This window comes from Stegostoma tigrinum, chromosome 1 (assembly GCF_030684315.1).
Source record: "Stegostoma tigrinum isolate sSteTig4 chromosome 1, sSteTig4.hap1, whole genome shotgun sequence".
Lineage (NCBI taxonomy): Eukaryota > Metazoa > Chordata > Chondrichthyes > Orectolobiformes > Stegostomatidae > Stegostoma > Stegostoma tigrinum.
Window position 1 is genome coordinate 68,218,766 of NC_081354.1, and position 16,720 is coordinate 68,235,485.

At 37.4% G+C, this 16,720-nt stretch overlaps 1 protein-coding gene across 1 annotated transcript in view; it reads left to right on the plus strand.

The window, feature by feature from the left end:
• LOC125463259 (inactive ubiquitin carboxyl-terminal hydrolase 53-like) overlaps window positions 1-8,953 on the plus strand; it is an 89,060-nt gene extending 80,107 nt beyond the window's left edge. Inside the window, exons 15-17 of the mRNA XM_048554343.2 lie at window positions 54-1,045; window positions 2,158-2,242; window positions 6,614-8,953. Of these exons, the coding sequence (XP_048410300.1) occupies window positions 54-1,045; window positions 2,158-2,219 (1,054 nt within the window). The 3' untranslated portion in view covers window positions 2,220-2,242; window positions 6,614-8,953. The remainder of the gene's footprint in view (window positions 1-53; window positions 1,046-2,157; window positions 2,243-6,613) is intronic.
• Window positions 8,954-16,720: the final 7,767 nt, after the last annotated feature.

Genomic DNA, 16,720 nt, shown 5'->3' on the forward strand with positions numbered 1-16,720 from the left:
TAAATGCTGTGCAAGAAGTTTCACTTGCATTATTAATTTATCTTTATTTTTAGATCGCAGTTTGGTATGGATAGGCTCGCCAAAGGCCAAGCCTCACCTTCGTTAGAAAGATCCAGGAAATCTGCTCCACTCCCTCAGCAAAATACGCACGAGTCATCAGGAATGTACTTGCAAGACCACAGGTTCTGTAAGGATGATCCAAATCCACTACAACAGCAAGTGAAACAATCACCCATAGACAAATCTGTTCCAAATATTTCAGGCACATCCAACAACGAAGATATATCTGTTCCACAAGATTGTGTATTTCCTAGTAAAGATTTCAAGAAGATTGTTTATGGAAAAAAGTCTGGTTACAATTTTCCAATGTCACTGGATTCAGCAGATCACTGGATTCCTCCCCATTTACAGCATATGGAAATAAACACAGTAACACCACCAACTGGATCACTGGTACATTTGCATCCAGCTAGTCGATCCTCTGAGAAATCTCAGCTTGATCAATGCCTGCTGTCTGAGGGCCTAAGCTCATATCAAGGTTGTGAAAAGAGAGAAAATTTCCTAAAATCTACCCGTCAAGAAAGGTCATCATCACCACCACCTTTGCCTCCAAAAATGTATAATCGGAGAGCCCCATCCAATTTGGACAGCAATGTTTTAAGTGTCAAAACAATGGATGAGCTAAGAGAGCAAAAGGAAAATGTTTCTATTTTGACAAAAGTGGCTACATGTGTAAAATCCAGGTTTACGGACAATTCAACAGTGCCTCTGAATGAGTTTACAAGAAGGTTTTCTGATCAAGGACAGATTTCAAGTTCTGCTGAAAAATCTAATCATGAGGTGTACGTGCCTGATGATTCTGCAGTGTTTGCAACCAGTGCTCCTTCGGTAGGACTAGATAAACCCGTTGCCCCAACAACCTATTTTTCTGTGGATTATTGCATGACTGATACTTACAGAGTCAAATACCATGAGAGACCTAAGCTCTACTTTGCAGATTTGAAATCTAGTGAATCACAGCAGGGAGCAGAAAATCCCTTTCAAGGCAAGTTGCATTTGAAAATTTAAACTAGTTGAACCACTGATTAAGTATTATCCTTGAAATAATAACACTAGTTTCTCAAGTAATGTTCAATCTGCACAGTACTTCCAATGTTTTAAAGCCACTCATGTGTAACTTGAGTATAAACATGTGGGGAGCCTCCATTTTTATTAATTGTGTAATTAGAAACACAAGAAACAACTATTAATTTTGTGGATTCTATAGATTATAAGTGAAGCACATACAATAAAATAACTTTAGAATAAATGATGGAAGATCAAATATCTCTGATGTTCAAAAGCCTTCTAAATATAAATTATTGTAGGTGTATTAAGGGATCGCTCCTATATTTCATATGGTAACAATAACTTGTATTTACAGCAACATTATCAAACAAAAATGGGCATTAAGCCATTTAAAGAAATATTCAGTTATTCAAAAAATGGACAAAGGTGTAGATTTCAAGGAGTAGCTTCAGAGAATCGGAACTGTTTAGGGAGAGATTTCTAAAACAGGAGACCCGAGCAGCTGTCTGTCATTGCTGGAACGGTTGAAATCTGGGTCATGCAAGAGGCTGGAGTTGGTGAAATACCAAGATCTCAAAAGGTTTTAGAGTGGATGGGATTATGAAAACAGGAAGGTAGAATTTCATACAGGGATTTGAAAATGGAGATGCACATTCTGAAATCAAATTGATATGGAACTGAGCTGGCATAGCTTGGTGAGCGCAGGTCTTGCTGGGTTAATGTGAATATGGTCAATTGAGATTTAGATAGGTTCAGTTTTCTAGAAGGTGGAAGAGTGGAGGCTGCCCATGACCCCATTGGAATTGTCAAACCCTGAGGTAAACAGGGTGTGTATGGAAGACTTTCTCAGATAATCTGATGAAGAAATGATTGTTATTTTAGAGCTACAGGTCAACCACTTTGGTGATGGAGCAGGTGTGGCTAGAGATTCATCCCACATCCAGGATGATAAGTTGCAATAAATGCCCTGGTTTCATCTGATTGTATTGTATTCTATTCTGTTGCCTTGTTTTGTTCAATTTGTTTCCGTACTTCATATTTTACCATATTTGAACAAAATATAATATTTCTGAACATTTCTTCATGCAGGTTCGTCTGTGACTACATCTCAAATGATTCCTAGCCCTGGAAAAGGAAATTCTCATTCATAATTGGTACTGTGAAACTCAACCAGGTATTTCCCAAGAGTTTAGCATTGTGCAATTTAATCATGCTGTTATATTCAGTTCCTGGTGTTGAATGTGTTATGTATGTGAACAAGGGTGCAGATTCTGGATGAAAGACGAGTATTTTTAAACACAGAGGGCAGTCACTAGGAATTTTTTTGCCAGGATGGATGTTTGAGGCCATTACACTGTATTTGTTCAGTAAATAAGTGACTTGGACAATAGCGAAACAGTAGAAATGATTTTCTGAGAAATGAGATTATTTGTAAATCACAAGACTACTTTTTCAGAAAAGACCATCTTCACTTGGACTTAACTTTTGATCAGGTTCTTGGAAAGTGTTTATTATGTCTTATGCCATAAGCATCAGGATCGTTTATACACTGCCTCCTAAATAATAGTAGGAGAGAAGTGCTTATAAACACGTATAGTCGAGGTACTCACATTTGGACTTAAAATACTTCCATTATAATCTCACAATGCTCCTGTGCTGATGTACCATATCCGACTTATAAGTTTGGAAAGCAGCTTCATCTTAGGCCTGTTCCAGTAGTGCTCTGACTCAGTTATATTCAATGGTGCTGTGACCTTTGAAATCAATGTAGTAGAAAAAAATGTTTATTTCAGTGATTTGTTAAACAGCATACGTTCAATTTTATTTACTCCACATGAAAATGAATTGCCTGGTCTTTAGGTACATCTATCACTAAATTGTTATTGACTACTTAGTGGCTGATCTTCTGGCATTAGTATTAGAGAGTTTACCAGAGAAGGTTTACCAGATTGATATGAAAATCCTTACAAGCCAGAATCAGAGTTTGAGTAGGTTGGGCTTACAATCATTTTAATATCTCCGCTAAAAGATAACTAATCTGATAGGAGTCCAAAACTAGAGGGCATACGGTGAGAGGAGAAAGATATAGAAGGGACTTGACAGGCAACTTTTTCACGTGTACGGTGGTATGTACTTGGAATGAGCTGCCAGAGGAAGTGGTGGAGGTTGGTACGATTACACCATTTAAAAGGTATCTGGATAGGTGTATGGATGCTGGCAAATGGAACTAGATTTATGTAGAATATATGGCTGGCATGGACACATTGGACTGATGGATCTGTTTCCTGTGTTGTATTTCTCTGACTGAGTGCTGGCCTCCACTACAGTGGTATGCCATCTTGAGTTTTGTGCTCAAGTCATAGAGTCGGAAATCAACCAGAAATAAGAATGCTAACAATTTACAGAACAGATGATATAAGGTAAAGGGTTCACATTTACACTTGTCCAGTATTAACTAGATTCAACTTCAAATGCTTCTAAAATAGCATATTATATAGAATTGTCAAGACTTGTATTAATATAGCAATCGTAGTTCCTTCAGGAACAAACAGAAATTGCAGAAAAAGCGCACCAGGTCTGGCAGCACCTGTGGAGAGAAATCACAGTTAACATTTTTGGTCAAGTGACTGCAGTGGTAGCTGTTAAGATTTTTCAATTAACTACAAATACAAGACAAGTTAGTCAGTGTTAGTACAAAGAATGAACTAATTTGTCTTGTAGTTGTAATTAATTGAAAAATCTTAACAGTTAATACCTCAGATTGATGTAATGCATAATTTTACCAAAAATGGACAGTAAAGCAGTTCACTGGTATTTGAAAGTGTTCATGGGTACAACACCTGATTCATATTTCCTACTTTTTAACTTTAAAGAGACTAATCTCAAATAGAATTAGTTGCAGTAATGACACAATTTTATGAAGTGTACCACAACTTCACATTTCAAAGGAAAGAAAATTAAGTAATATTGGTCTGCAATTTGGATGTGAAACTTGCTTTTGCCTGCTGAATTAGATTATTGCTGTCATTTAATGAGCATTTAATTTGCTACACATTCAATGCTATATCAAATGCATCAAAGACCATCCTCGTCGGTCTAAAAATCACAACTCAAACACTAACTCGGCCCATCTACTGCCGAAACCTACCCAAATGCTAATCTGTACCTCTTCACTTGGGTTTGGTTAGTTCAGTTAGCTGAATGGCTGGTGCATTCAGAGTAACACCAACAACATCAGTTCAATTCCTGCCCCAGCTGTGGTTATTATGAAGGTCCTTCACCTGAGGTGCAGTGATCCTTAGATTAAACCACCACCAGTTGTTGCTGTCTCATGAGAGAGCAGCCTTTGGTCTGACAGGGCTATGGTAACTTTACCTTTACTACTTGGTCATCACTTTTGCTCAGTGACTACTGTGCTCCTCTGATCAACCTGACTTATAGACAGTGCAAACCACAGAAAAGGAGATGCATGAATGATGAACTCCCAGACTAATGACAATGTTATACTGTAACAAGACTCTGATAACAATATGGATGGTATCAGGCACGGCACCATTTGCTTTCCTCGACACAAATAACAGAATATCATAAGACGTAGGAGCAGAAGGCAGCCATTCAGCACGTTGAGTCTGTTCCACCATTTGCTGAAAATCATGGCTGATCTGATGGCCTTCAACTCCACTTTCCTTACTTTTCTCATCACCCTGATCCTCTTGCTGATTAGAAACCTGCCCATCTGCCTTGAATACAATAAAAACTCAGCTATAATAGTCTTCTGTGGTAAAGAATTACACAGATTTACTACACTCAGAAGAAATTCCTCATCTCTGACTTAAGTAGGTGATCCCATACTCAGATTTATGGCTTCTGGTCCTAGAGTCCCCCACAGTGGGAAACAACTACTCTATATCTACCCTGTCAAACTTCTCTCCAGTGTCCCACAAAATTATGTTTCAATAAGATCACCTTAAACCTATGCGCTCTAGTTTTGGACTCTATCAGATGAGTTATTTTTTAGCTGAGATAGTAAAATGAGGCCCTGCTTACACTCTTGGGTGGATATAAAAGGTTCCATTGAACTATTTGAAAAAGAGTAGAGGAGCAGTTTCCAGTTTCCTCGCCAATGTTCATTACTGAGTTAAGCATCATAGTAACAGACTAAGCTCACTGACATTGTTAATGAGCAAGGTGGCTGTTCCATTCCCTACAATGCAAACATGGCTAGGTTTCAGGGGTACTCCACTATAAAGCACCTTAAAATGTTCATGAGGTTCTACATAAATGTACTTTTTTTTTCTGTTGAGTATTGTGCAGCATTACTTAATGTCACAAATCAGGTTTATAAAATATGAACAGAAATTGAATGCTGCTGTGTATTGTTATATTGTTTAGAAGCTACATGAAAGTCAAGCCAGAACACATGACTACAAATCATTGGCAGTATTTCTAATGATCTAAAAAGGAATACTATTTTAATTTGTGCTGTGAACTTTATTCTCAAAATCTTTACAATAAAAAGAGTGGGCCTGACACTTTTTTAAACTGTGTTTAAGAATATTTCTAAATGTCTTTGTATACTGGTATAATATTGTACATAGTATGACATTAGAATGCCCAAAGCAGCGCACAGCATATGAAGTTCTTTTGAAGAACTTTGCCACTGTAATAAACATGGCATCACAGATGATTGAGGTGATAATCTCCTTTAGTTGTTTTGGTTAAGGAATTTTCATTGACCAAAATATCAGAGGGCAAACACATCTTACAGTAATGCTATATAGGATGTTCTGTCACTATTGCGGGGAGATAGTGTTTCATTTTAATATCTTAGGGATAAATTCTAAACAGTGCAAATTCCTTCAGTTCTGCAGTATTTAATAATAAATTTCAAGCTGGATTATTTGGAGTAGGGCTTGAATCTATGGAAGAGATCCTATGGAAAAGAATGCTAACACAGATTTATAGAGATAGTAGGAACTGCCGATGCTGCAAAATCTGAGATAACGCTGTGTGAAGCTAGATGAACACAGCAGGCCAAGTAGCCTTAGAGGAGCAGGAAAGTTTGATGTTTCTGAAGAAGGGTCCCGACCCGAAACGTCAAACTTTCCTGCTTCTCTGATGCTGCTTAGCCTGCTGTGTTCATCCGGCTTCACACCGTGTTAACACAGGTTTATGTTTTGTTCTAAAGTGTTGAGCCTACCATTCCTAAATTGCACAAACTTTAACAACCAAAAAGACCAACTACGAAAATGTTTTAATAAAAATACTACTAGGAATACTCGGGAAAGGTAACATCTTCAGAGAGACAGGCATTTACCTGAAACTTTCTTCAGAATAGACAAAAGCTTTGATTGTTTTATACTCTGGATATATGTTCCAATTCAGCAGAAGTTTAATGCAGTACGTCTGACAACTTCAGGAGTATGTTTTCAATTTTTGTTGAATAAGTAAAATAAACATTGTGCATTAAAATGGATGCACGTTATTAACTGTCAAATTTCTGCAGCTTTCAAGTATCACTTTCTTTTTGCTTTCATTTTTCCAGGTTTTGCTCAGATATTCTGCTTTATGGGCCATTCAGCATTAATGGAATTAAAAACACCACTAATTGAATACAAAAACACGACAAATGAGATAAATCACGACTAAAATAATAACGGATTCTAATTGTATTCAATTCCGTGTTGGCTCTACACACTGCATAATTGGAGAACAGTGATTAATACAAAAGGAACTCCAATCAAAATTACTATGAGAAGAATAATTGATATTGCCGATGTGTCCAGCAGAGGGTAGCCATCATTGATATAACTGAACAAAGTCAAAACAAATTGTCACGCGGCTCTCTGTGGTGTAGACTCTAGTACTGTGCATGGTGAAGATGTGCAAATATTTAAAAATATCAGTCAAAACCTTGCATTCTGAATATTGCTAACAAAATACTTTTGTATTACTTAATATAAACCACAGTTTTGAGATTTTTCATTGAATCATTTCAAATATTCCTGTCTTGAATCCTCTGCCAAGAAAATGTTGAACAAAGTTGATTAAAATTCCAGAGAACAAGATGAAGCAGATATGCACTGTCTTGTTTTCTTGTAAACTTATTTTCTGAATGTGTTAAGCTGTAATTTTAATTCTTTTATTCCAGAAGAAACTGATAAATTGCCAAAAAATGTAACTTTAATATTAGGCAATTAATTTGAAACCATTCTGCACCATGATCCTCATTTTGCAGTACTTTGAGCAAAGTGCAGTTGTGCAGGAAATGAAAATATTTTTAAAATTGGCTGGTTTATCTACTGAAATCAATACATTCTTACAGTTAAGTAAAACATCATTTGAAAAAACACCAACAGGATAGCATATGGAACATGAACAAAGTTATTTCAGTGGCTTTTTTAAAATTCAGGTGTTAACAAAAAATATTTTTTTATTTGTATGGAGAAATATCAATGCACTCCCATCGATTTCTGTCTGAAGGTCCAAGACGCTGTTAACTATCCAAAGATTGGCAGAAAACGTTTTTATTCACTTAAACAACAAAGTCTAACAAATCAATAAGTGAGTCTAATGATAATAGAAATCTGGTGCTATGAGAAACTTGCAAAAGCAAAACATAACTTCTCAATTCTTAACTTCACATGATTTTAGCATTTTCTGTATTTGCATTTGTCAAATGAACTTTCAAAAGCCAGTTTTTTGATAAAACCCTGTAATTTTAGTGTAATTATATACCAACTATGGAATAAGTTGAATACTTTTAAAACAAATTTTAGTTGTCTTCTGTAAGGGTATACAGTTTGGATTTCTTTTTTTCTGAAAACACTGTTACTACATAAATGAACTTGTTCACAACTGAAAAAGCCAAACCTTTCAATGAAGTGTTTACTGAATGAAGATTAATGGTGGCTGTATGTAAAGATACAAGCTCTGTGACACAAATGCTAAAATTCTGAAAAATGCTAACTTTTTTTAAAAACAGAAAACCTTTTCATAAAAAAAATTCTTCATGCATTGAGGAAAAAACCTAAGTAGGCTATGAGATTTCAGGTACTGTAACTTATTTTTTAACATTGATAGCTGCTTATGAACATGTTCCTAACCTTCTCATTAAAATATTACCTCATCTGAAGAATACTGCGTATTAACAGTAGACTTCTTTTGTTGTTACCATGCAAACGTTTATGGCATTTGAGCTATTTGTCAAAAATACGCCTAAATGAGACCTGATAGGCAGAAGAATTATTGAATAACATCACTTCCATTTGTAACAAAAAAGTGCTACTAACATATTTTTGTGTCAAATTCAATGTTCTTATCCCAAGTTTTGTTTTTATTTTCAAAGTGTGCCTGTATCGTTTGGGCTAAAATCTTATTTGCCTCTGACAAAAAGTGAGGATGTTTATATACCTTCTGAACGCCATTGAATTTTGCTGCACACTGAACTGCTAACATAGTTTTTGCATACAAATATTTTACCAGTTTTGTTAACTTGCTAGACTATCTCAAAAGAATGCCTTAAGATTTTTTAGGATCATTGCAATAAAACACAATTCTAAATAGCTTGACTACCAGATAATTTTATTGTGCTGTAAAAGTGCTATGTTAGAAATTCTTGACTCCAAACACCTGATTAATGCAGCGCGTGAAACAATTAAATACTAAAGGACCAATATGGAAGCAAGACCAAACTGTGGCTAGTACAGAGTGTCTATTTATTTTTCTATGTAAAATGCGGGATTATTTGTAGCAAATGATTTTTATTATGCTTTGGATATATATTGTGGAGTAACTATTTACTTTGTACAAAAACGTTATTTCTAGTTCCATGTACTAATACCTTGCAGATAAAAGTATTAAATTCTAAAGTATTTTCATCCTATTTTCTCAGTATGTTTTCTTAATGTGAGGACTTGTAGTCTCAAGTATCAATGAAAGATCTACATATTACAAACAGCACTCAAGACTGCAAATATTAATTGGAATTAATTAAAACTTACTAACACCAAAGTGCACAAGTATGTCATTTACGTATTTGGAAAAAGAAAATCCCAACCTGGTTTTTAGAAGTGTTAATTCTTTTCCAAAGGGAACTGAGCAAAAGTCAGAAATATTAGGCTTAAAAAAAGGTTTGGGGTGTGTCACACATGTAGAAATTTAAGGGATTGGGTGAAGTACTGGAGAGTGCAGTCACTATTCGTGGAGAAACCGAGAAAGACACACTCCAGCAAATGTAGCTGGAGGAAATTAGAGATAGTGAGGTGGTGAGGCAATGAAATCTAATGAGGTGGACGATGTTTAAGTTTGAAGTATTGGATGACCAAGCAGGGAGGTGATGACCTCACAGCATTATTGCTAGACTATTAATCTGGAGACCCAGGTGGTGTTGTGGGATCTTAGGTTTGAAACCCACTATGGCAAATGGTGGAATTTGAATTCAATAATTTTTTAAAAAATCAGGAATTAGGAGTCCAATAAAACTATGAAATTGTTGTTGATTGTTGGAAAAACCTATCTGGTTCACTAATGTCCTTTAGGGAAGGAAACTGTCATCCATACCTGATTTAGTCTATATGTGACTCCAGATCCATAGCAATGTGGTTGACCCTTAACTGCTCGATGGTCAATGTGTTGACTGAACCAGTGACACCCACATTCCATGAAGGACTTTTGTTTAAAAGTCAATTCCATAGCCAACCCCATGAAGTTGATGAGCAAATGTAACTTTGTACAGAGAATTTTAGACAATGTCTACAGAGAACAGATTTGCAAGGGATGGGTAGTTTGTAGTTAAACATGAGTAGTATCAAATTGAAAATAAATAGATACTATTCAATTCTGCAAAATGTTGTGATAAGTCTTTCAATTAGATGGATTTTAGGAAACAAAAAGACTATAAAGAGTAGAGGCAGAAAGTAGAGTAAGTGGTAAAGATATAAATATTTAAATAGTAACTATATCTCCTGTTAGTCCTTTACATGGTGTGTCTAGGCAATTGATAATGGAAAGTGAGGAAATCATGGTGGTGTTAAACATTTTTTGTTTCCCCTATAGAAAACTTAACAATGGTATGTGAAAATCAAGAGATGAAGCAAAGGGGAACCTGAAATAATCACCGACCCCAGGGAAAGATGCTTAGAAAATAGCTGGACCTAAAGTGTGTCAAATCCCCAGAGACTAGTAGCCTGCATCCTAGTCTTAGTTGCAATATTACAAAATTCCTTTAGATTCTGAAAGGGATTCGAGATTGAAAAAAAACTAATGCCATGCCTTTGCACAAGAAAGGAGAATCAACAGGGAATTTTGGCCAGTTAGCTTAACTGTCATTGGGAAAATGATAGAGTCCATTATGGAAGAGGTTTATAACAGAACACTTAGAAAATCACTGTGATTAGGAGTAGCTAGTGTTTTGTGAGGGAAATGGTTTTCAACTAATTTATTAAAATTTGAAGAAACAGGGTGAATGAACGAGTACTTGTAGATAGCTGTACGTAGATTGCCAAAAGGTGATACGTTAGAGGTTACTACACAATATTAAGATGTCTCAGAATGAAAATAACATACTAGCATGAGTGAAGGATAGGATAGTAGGAAATGGAGTAGGGTTAAAATTGGTGCTTATTTTTTGGATTGGCATGCTGTAACTAATCAATTGTCACCAAGATCAATGCTAGAGCCTCAACAATGAACGATCCATATCAATGACTTGGATGTGAGGACTGAATGTGTGATAGCTAAATTTGCTGATGACCCTAACATAGGTAAGAAAAGCATGCAGTCAAGAGGAGATAGTGTTCAAAAGAATATAGATAGGTCAACTGAGTTCCTAAAATTTATCAGATGGAATATAATGTGGGAAAATGTAGGCAGGAGGATTAGTTGAACAGTGTACTATTTAAATAGAAAGAGATTGGAGAACTTGGAGGTGCAAAGGGATCTGAGTGTCCTGGTTTGTAAATCTCAAAAATTAGTTTGCAAACATAGCAGGTGATTCAAAAACATATATAATATTAATGTGTGTTACAAATGAATGGAATATAACAACTGGGACATTTTGCTGCAACTGCACAGGGTGCTGGTGAGACCTCATCTATAGTGTAGATTGACGTGATCTTTGTTGTAACATTACAAGGTACAAGACGAGGTTAGTTCCGAGAGAATGTTTCCTTTGTAGGATAAAATAGAAGTAGGGCATATTTAAAGAAAAGAGGTCTTGATTTTAAGACCGATCACAATTAATTTTTTTTCCTCGGCGTTGTTATTTGTGGAATTCTCATCCCTGAAAAATAGTCAAATCTGGGTCATTGAATTTAGCCTTGAATAAATTCAGATTTTTGATAGACCAGGGAGTAAAATTGATATCACAATCAGGTTAGACATTCCATCGAGTGTTAGCAGGCTTGAAGTACCAAATGACCTACGACCATCCTATGATTCTGCAGAAGATTTACAAAGATGTAGACTTAGAACTTCAATGGCTATTGGCTGCAGTAGATCAAAACTAGACCATGATATGAGGGTAGAATTCATTTAAAATGGTTATTATGAAATTGAAAATGCAAGTGAGATCTAATTGGACAACACTGTTCAAAACTGTTTGGTTAAGGTTAAAACTACCAGGGTGAGGGTGGAATAAGTAGTGCAGACTCCAAGTTTGTGTATGGAGTTTGGTAAGTAGTTTTGGTCTTCCCAGTAGACTATCTTGAATGAGCTCTGACAACACAGGTGGTTGTATTGAAAAAGAGAGATTTGTGTTGTCAGTGTAAATTTGGCAGCCCACTCCGTGTTTGAGTAATGAATAATAGGGATCGAAGCATTAATGTTTTAGGAATAGAGTTAACTGTATGTGGGCAGAAAGGGGAGCTATTACTGATTGTACTGTAGAATAAGGAAGCCCTAATGAGATGAAGAGCCAAAGTGGTGCTTTTAAGGCACTGTCTTAACGAAAAGGAAACTTCCTGATACTTGAACAGCTTTTACATTTACAATGTCACTATGGGAGTCAGGAGGGGAAATTCAGTATGTAGCAATTAAATATAAATGGACTAACAAGTGGATTTTTAGGACACAAATAACATGAGAAACTAGAATGATTTTGGCAGTAAATGAAAATAGAAAAGGGGACTGAGATTAAAATTGGAATTGTGCTGATTGTGTTCAGGAGTGATTTAGTGAGGCATTTTCAGGAGTGAGATGACTATGGAAGAACTTTAAAAGACAAGGTGTTTTGAGAAGAGCAAGAGTCCCACAAAAGGATTAGGGCTACGTGATAATGTCTTTATAGTTTTTGTGCTAAATCAAAGCTTCTGTTTTCTCTTTGGACATGCACACATCAATGACCTACATATAATTATGCACAGTCGTGCATACAATGTACCACCATGATTGTGAAAGTAAAAATGTGCAGCAGTTGTACGAGACTTTTGACATTTGGTTGTACTTATAGGTAAGTGTGATAAAGTTGTACAATGATCTGCGTGCAATGAAGTGAATTTGAAATCACTTAGTAAAGATGACTCTACATTGGTCCTGATACATTATGTCAGGTTACTCATTTAGTAACATCGACAACAATTTTAAATGGAAGACAGCAGTGAATAACTGAGTTCATTTTGTTGGTCAATCTGAAAAAGCTAAAGAACCTTTTATGGTCATTGACTCAGTCTGTTCTTTAGCTGTAGCATGATTACGGCATGACTTACCAGGTTGCTGCCAAGTGCCAGTGAAGAGCAGGCTGGATGCTGGAGCGATGTGGGACAATTGCTGGAGTTCAGCCTGGTGCCACATGCTGAGTGCTGAGCTGCAGCAATAGAACCAATAGTAGTGCATTTTTTAACTTCTTTTTCTTAAATTTCTTTACACCAGATGAGTCCATTGGTTATGCTCTTTTAGTTTAATGATATAGAATATCCTTTATTGGCACTTGTACTACAATACAGCACTATAGGAGTAGGATGGAAAGTTTCTATAGTGGCTGCCTTTTAATGGCGCCATCTTAGGTGCAAGTACCTAGGTACAAATTTTAGAGCTTAGAAAAAAGTATTATTCAAAGAGGATTTAAGGAAAGCATAAACATTACTTAGAGATAGTTATGACATAGTGAAAAGGTCTTAAATTACAGTCCAATAACAGCACTCAGCATGTGGCACCAGGCTGAACTCCAGCAATTGTCCCACATTGCTCCAGCATCCAGTCTGCTCTTCACTGGCACTTGGCAGCAACCTGGTAAGTCATGCCGTACCAGGATTCATCTCTTGGCTCCTCCATCGCTCTGGGACTTGGCCCCTCCGAAACTTTGGAGGAAGGTTAGACACTGCCCCTCCATCACCGCTTCAGGCTGCCTGCTTCCCCATTTACCATTGGGCACTCAAGCTGCCTTCTCCACTCTTGACGCCAGCTCCAGGATTTGCTGCCCGCTGCTCTGGGATGCACTGCTGCAGGCTTGCTGCTCATTGTGTTCTGAAGCATGAGGGCTACTTGCTGTTGGCTCTGGCCTTGGGAAAGAAGAAGAAATAAAATATTTTTTAAAAAGGAAAAGGAACAGGCAGAAGCAGAGGAGTTCTGACAGGAGCATCCTACTCTGCTGCCATCTTGGCCATACTTCCCCATTGTTTGAACATGTCCAAACTGTAAATGACTTCAACATTTTTTAGTTTTGTGTGACTGAAGAATCTGATACTGGATCAGCAAGAATGTATGCTGAACTGGCAATTCATGTTATTGTTACTTGGGGGGAGCTGTTCTGCTATACCACCTCTGCTATTCCTTTGAGTGCATATAATGTCCAAAAACTGCTGAATTAGATTTCAGTGCATGCCTCCATGTTAACCGATTGGCTGCAATGTTTTCTCAAAAGAGGTGATATACAGACATTTGTAAAGCTCTTTTATTCAAGGGTATCGTTCAATCAATTTTACTGACCCCCTTAATAGGAATTGCTATGAGCTGATTTGCTGCAGAAGATCTGCTTGGAAATTCTGTAATCATTTACATAGGAGACATGGCCTGCCCATCTAAGTTTTCTAGTGGATACTTTCCATACTGTTAGGTATACCCTGATGGAGAATTTTGTTTGTGCACTTGTGCTGGCATTAAATTCTCATCCTGGACATCAAGTAGTTTCTGATAGAAGTGTTACTGAGCTGTGATGTGGCCCTGTTACAGACCCATGCTTCTGTTCCCCATAGAGTTGTTATTACAACGACTTGGAAAAGTTTTGATTTTTGCCAGTTTATTGACTTCTGCTTTATGCTCCTATCACGGAGTTGGCCATAGGCAGAACTTGGTTTCTGGGCACATACTTGGATTCTTCAACAATAGGAGACATCCCAAGAGAGCGCACAAGCAATTACTAGAATTATTCTACACCCTTGAGACTGGTGCAATAAGTGCTTTCGTCTGGTGCTTCATAATGTGTGCCTCGTGCTCTCTGAAACACAATCTTAGTATTGGAGATAAAACAAAAGTTGCAGAACAAACTATAATTAGGTTCCTCTTTTTCACAATATCAGAAAATTGTATATTTTTAATGGTTGTCTTTCTTGGCTGATGATCAGAATTTTTTTTGATTATCTTTTATTCTTGAAATGTATTTATTATACTTCAATATTCCTATTTCTGATTTTCTCATCGCTATGATATAGCAAATGCCCTCGCATCTTTCCCCTTTAAAATAAGATTGTTCTTGAAGCTATTTTTCACAAGTTTTCATGAACTATAGATAGAAGTTTCCAAATATTAAGATGAAGTAATGCTTTGGTAATTGTCTGTATCTAAAGAAATATCAAGGATAATGTGAACTACTCCAGGGCAACTGGCCAAATGGGGCACTAGCACAAATTCTGCGGTAGAAAGCTGTTTTTTTTTTGTCTTTATTCATTCACAAGATGAGGACGTCGCTGGCTAGGTAGCATTTATTGCCCAAAGGGCAGTTGAGAGAACCACGTTTCTGTGGGTCTGGAGTCACATGCAGGCCAGACAAGGTAAGGATGGCAGTTTCCTTCCCTAAAGGGCATTTGTAAACTAGATGGTTTTTTCCAACAATTGACAATGAATTTGCAGTCATCATTAGGTTGTTAATTCCCTATATTTATTGAATTCAAATTCCACCGTCTGCCATTGCAGGACTCGAACCCTTGAACAGTGTTGGATGCAGTGTCCTGGCCAACTGAATAACTAGGGTTGTAGAGAGGGTGTTGAACTAACTAGAGGGGAAAGGGGGTTTGGGAGAGAGGAAATTTGACTTACAACGCAAGGGCATACAGCAGTATCACAGGGCAGTGATTTGGCTAACAATGCCCAGAGTGTGACAGAAAGGGACAAATTATACAAAACAGCAGTAAATAGGATCTTAGAGAGAAGAAGACAGTAAATAGTAAAAAGACATTATTAATGGCTCCTCAGTTAAAAGCACAAAGTATTCAATTCCAAATTAATGAATTAACTGCACAAATACAGGTAAATGGGTTCGATATCATGGCCATTATGGAGACATGGTTACAAGGAGATCAAAGCTGGGAACTAAATACATGGGTATGGAAACTTTTGAAAGGTAGACAGGAAGGAAAGAATGATGGGGTAGCATTTACAGTCCAGGATAAAATAAGCATGATAGCAAGAAATGATCTTGGATCAGAAGATATAGAATTCATATGGGTGGAGGTAAGAAATAAAAGAAGGAAGGTAACACTGGTAGGAGTAGTCTATAGGACCATAGAGCAATAGTTATTCAGTGGGAATAACAACAAATAATTCAATATGATTTGAATAAGCTGAGTGACTGGGCAAATGCCTGGCAGATGAACTATAATGTAGATAAAAGTGAAGTTGTCCACTTTGGAAGAGGTAGCAGTGAGGTGGATTATTACTTGATGGACCATAATTTGAGACAGAGCAACATATAATGAGACCTGAGATCATGGGAACTGCAGATGCTGGATAATAGTGTGGAGCTGGATGAACACAGCCGGCCAAGCAGTATCTTAGGAGCACAAAAGCTGACGTTTCGGGCCTAGACCCTTCATTCGCAACAAACAACTGCACCTCCCAGTTGCAAACCATTTTAACTCCCCCTCCCATTCCTTAGATGACATATCCATCCTGGGCCTTCTGCAGTGCCATAATCATGTCACCCGAAGGTTGCAGGAACAGCAACTCATATTTTGCTTGGGAACCCTGCAGCCCAATGGTATCGATATGGATTTCACAAGCTTCAAAATCTCCCCTCCCCCCCACAGCATCCCAAAATCAGCCCAGCTCATCCCTGCCTCCCTAACCTGTTCTTCCTCTCACCTATCCCCTCCTCCCACCTCAAGCCGCACCTCCATTTCCTACCTACTAATCTCATCCTGTCTGTCCTCCCTGGAGTGACCTATCCCCTCCCTACTTCCCCACCTATACTCTCCTCCACCTATTTTCTCCTCTATCCATCTTCGATCCGCATCTGCCTCCCCCTCTCACCCTATTTATTTCAGAACCCGCTCCCCATCCCCTTTTTCTGATGAAGGGTCTAAGCCCGAAACGTCAGCTTTTGTGCTCCTAAGATACTGCTTGGCCTGCTGTGTTCATCCAGCTCCACACTTTATTATATAATGAGACCTGCATGTTCTCATACACCAGTCATTGAAAGTAAGCGTAGAGGTGCAGCAGA